This window comes from Pygoscelis adeliae, unplaced genomic scaffold (genome assembly GCF_000699105.1).
Source record: "Pygoscelis adeliae isolate BGI_AS28 unplaced genomic scaffold, ASM69910v1 Scaffold232, whole genome shotgun sequence".
NCBI classification, from domain to species: Eukaryota; Metazoa; Chordata; class Aves; order Sphenisciformes; family Spheniscidae; genus Pygoscelis; species Pygoscelis adeliae.
In genome coordinates this window covers 2,383,422-2,387,275 of record NW_008824473.1, presented here as the reverse complement: position 1 = coordinate 2,387,275, position 3,854 = coordinate 2,383,422, and the positions used below count along the sequence as shown (strand labels likewise).

The 3,854-nt window shown below is 42.9% G+C and overlaps 1 protein-coding gene across 1 annotated transcript in view; it reads left to right on the top strand.

Annotated features, from left to right (window-relative positions):
- ELK3 (ELK3, ETS-domain protein (SRF accessory protein 2)) overlaps window positions 1–3,813 on the top strand; it is a 23,525-nt gene extending 19,712 nt beyond the window's left edge. The window contains exon 4 of the mRNA XM_009321309.1: window positions 2,166–3,813. Coding sequence (XP_009319584.1) covers window positions 2,166–2,264 — 99 coding nt within the window. The 3' untranslated portion in view covers window positions 2,265–3,813. The remainder of the gene's footprint in view (window positions 1–2,165) is intronic.
- The last annotated feature ends 41 nt before the right edge of the window (window positions 3,814–3,854 follow it).

The window sequence follows — 3,854 nt, the reverse complement described above, 5'->3', positions numbered from 1 at the left end:
TCCATACCTCTCCAGTTTAGAGAGAAGGATGTTGTGGGGGACCATGTCAAAGGTCTTACAGGGGTCCAGATAGACGACATTTGTAGCCCTTCCCGTGTCCACTGATGCAGTCACTCCATCATAGAGGGCCACTAGGTTAGTCAGGCAGGACTTGCCCTTGGTGAAGCCATGCTGGCTGTCTCGAATCACCTCCCTGTCCTCTATGTGCCTTAGCATAGCACGTGCCTTGGCGTGATCTTCCTAGGCACAGAGGTGAGTGCTGTTCTGGCACTGCTGGACATGACTACGTGCATACTCCCTCACAGAACATGTAGATGCTTATTAACTGGTAAAAACCTCTCCTTCGATGCTTGTAAGGTGACAGCAACTCCCATACACCTACACACCCTTACAGCCTATGTAGAGCATCACTGAAATCTGCAATCTCCTTCCACACAATTTACCTTGATATATTGACATATCTGGAAAGTCTTCCCTTTGAAGCCACACTGCTGTGTAATTAAACTTATTTTGATGTTTCGTCATTAGTTTGAAATTACCACATGACTGGAACAGCAAGAGACTTGAACAGAATTGGTTAATTCAAGAAAATGCAGCCAAACTTAAGGACTATCAAGTTAGCTTGAACTAAGTGCTAAATTAAGCGTATTTTCTTTGTTACTACTGTATAGACAGTAGCACTAAGAAGGCGTAGTCAAGTCCCAGATCCCCACGGTATGGAGGCGTATGAATAAAGAGCATCATCCTGGCCCCAGGGGCTACAGAGACAACAGGAAGAAGAACAAGAGAGCTGGGTTGGGCTGGAGACCAGAGGAAGCATGAAATCGTCTGCATCTCAGGCCGTAGTGCCAGCATGCCACCTGCCTTGGCAGACACCAAAGATCACACAACCCTCTTTTTGTTAGCTTTAGAAATCCCATGAAACACATTGTAATTTACACGTCTCACTTTAGAAACCTAGACTAGAAAAGCAAGAGCTTGTAATCAAGTTCTGTGTTGTAACTAACCTTGGCAGAAGCGATGGAAACATTTCCTGAGGTTTGGTTTGGTTAAAATAAGAGCTATCAGCCAGTCCTGGCCGCACCAGGAGTGCGGTGCCAGCCCCCCGCAGCACGCTGCTGAGCCTGCGCTGCTCGGCGTGATTTTCAACTGGAAGTTGGAAGACAGCTATCATTAACTAACAGCTTAGTGGAAGAGTAATCCTGTTACAAGCAGATTACATGCACATGTAGAGGTCGATTACAGCACAGTCGGCTGTTGAAGGACTGATCTGATAAGGGGTAAAAATACACCGTACACTTGAAGTCGGGAGCTCTGTCTCTCTGGAGCCAACAGAAACCCAGCGCTGCGTCCTCGTGGAACCGGGCCTCGAGGCCAGATCGGTATCTACCGCTGGGGTAATTCCTGCCTCATGCTGCAGCAAGTTTATTCCACCTACTTGCTTTGCTTTTTCTCAGGTCAGACGTTAAGAACTAGTCGATACACGTCACTGCAGGCAAGTCACAGGCAGGATGCTGTCATGAACTAGGAATATACGGCTTATGTATTGAATTAGTGTTTTTTGCACAGTGTTTCAGAAGTAGAAGGTTAATACTGAATTACAATGTACTCTGCTTCACGTCCTGAATGATCCGGCATACCTAGTTTACGGTTTCTTAGTGAATACGGAGAGAAACTCTAATTACTGGAGAGTAGTTTTCCCCAGTTTTGTATTCAGTTGTACTTTTTCTGCTCTAAAACTACATCTCAACTTTCACTTTTGCAAAGCTCTTTCCTGCTTAGCTTTTATGAAGGGCAGATGAAAAGCATGGGTCTTAATTAGTATTTTGTAGATTGAAAAACATTTTTGGAAGCAGAATGGATGGCAAAGATTGCTCTGCAGTATTCACTTTCCCAGGCTGATGACAGCTGTGCTGTTACGTCAACTTTTATATAAAATACAGCCAATAATAGATTTACGCATCCCCGTGCGTTTACCAGTTATTCAGGTTTCAGCCTCTATTTTACATTCCTGATGGCTGAGGCAGGCATTTGGTATATATCTTCCTGTGTAGAAATGACAAGTCTTGAAACCATCTGGAGTCGGTTGCTAACGCTAAATGCATGCGCTTCTGGGCTGAATGCTTTGAGATAAAGAGTAATTTTTACCTTTTGGCCTCTTGCAGTTTCCAACTCTGCTAAATGGTCACATACCAGTGCCACTCCCCAGCCTGGACGGAGCCTCTTCTCCAGTACTGCTTTCTCCAAACGCTCAGAAATCCTGATGACGCCTCATCACGCCAAGGACTTACTGGTGGATTTAACACTTCATTCCTATGGGCAAGTTTTTCCTGTGTCATGAGAAGGACCTTGTGAAACCCTCTATTACTTTGGTTTGCACTTTTCATTACATGGATAATCTACTTTTATTATGTTAGCATTTTTAAACAGTGTTTATATATAAAAGTATATATAAATCTGTTTTGCATTAAATGAATTATAATTTTTTTATATCATAGCTCTCAAGTGTTGAACACTTCTGTTGTTGATGACGTACTTTTCTTATTGGATTGCAACAATGTATCTAAGAAGGATGTGAAGCTTCTTTTTAATCCCCTTTTCTGCCTATTATGCATTGTGCTTGTGTAAACTATAACCGGCTGTGCCTTCTTTTGCATAACGTCATGTAAATGATTTATATATTTTCTAGTATTAAGATAAAAAGTTGAAAGACAAAACTAGTATCGAACAGCCCTATGGTAGTATTTCAGTATTTTCTCCACGGATAGGCCATATGATGCAGTGTATTCATGTAACTTTGTATTAAGTGCTTTCAAATTGTATAAAAATAGCCTTATAATTTTTCTTCGCTGAAGTGAAAAACGTAATCAACGTTACAGTCAGGAGACGCATTTAGGAGTAACAAAGCCACATTTACACGGTTGTGCCCAAGTTCTCCTGTGGAGTTGCAGCAGGGAGGAACTGGGCTGTGTATATTCGTGCCACATCGCCAGCATTTGAGAATACTTCTGTAGAAAAGGAGACGTTGCTCGGAATTTATTTGGCCTACGCTTCTTACAAACTGTCAACATTACAGCTGGAAAGACTGCAGGTATCTCTGGCCTCCCAGGGAACGAGGATCGTTCCCGATAGAGAATTTCCAGGTGCTTTCTTCAGTCGTGCCAAGTGCCTTCTGCTATTTCCCTGGAAAGATTATTCTGGCTACTAAAGCTCAGAAGGTTGCATTTCCCCCTTCCCCCACAGCTGGAAAAGTTACAGGACTGTAAATCAATGCCTGGTGCTCGTAAAGAGGCACACTGTGCATGTGGGATGTTTGTGGATAAACATCTGAATTCTGGATTAAAAAACAGCACTGTGTTACTATACACTTGCAGCTTGAATTTACCGGGTATGTCCTCCACCTTGAGGTGATGGCTTAGTCATCTAAATGTCAGGTTAGGATTAGGCTAGACTCCCTGGCACCACAGGTTCTAATCTTGGCAGGGCTGATGCAAATCTTCAGTTTTCTGAGGTGGCTAAATTGGGTTGAATGCAGCTTCACCGTGCAGGTTTTTCAGACGAGACCTTCAAAAACCAAACCAAAATCAGAATCCTGTTTGCTACAGGTCATATTTACGGCTTCTACTTTGCTTTCTGGCCAAGCGGCTGGTCAAAAGTCTGTTCTTTTTGGAATTTATGCAGTGAGTTGTCTGCCGATTCTCTGTTTGGATGCATTTCAGTGATGATGTGTGTAGTTAATTGTAAAGTGCTTTTGGATCCTTCAACCTGAAAGGTGCTAAATAAACATTTTATTAATGCAGTTCTGATGTTGAAAAGCCATGTTTGGGGCAGAGGTAGCCTGACAAAGACAGCAG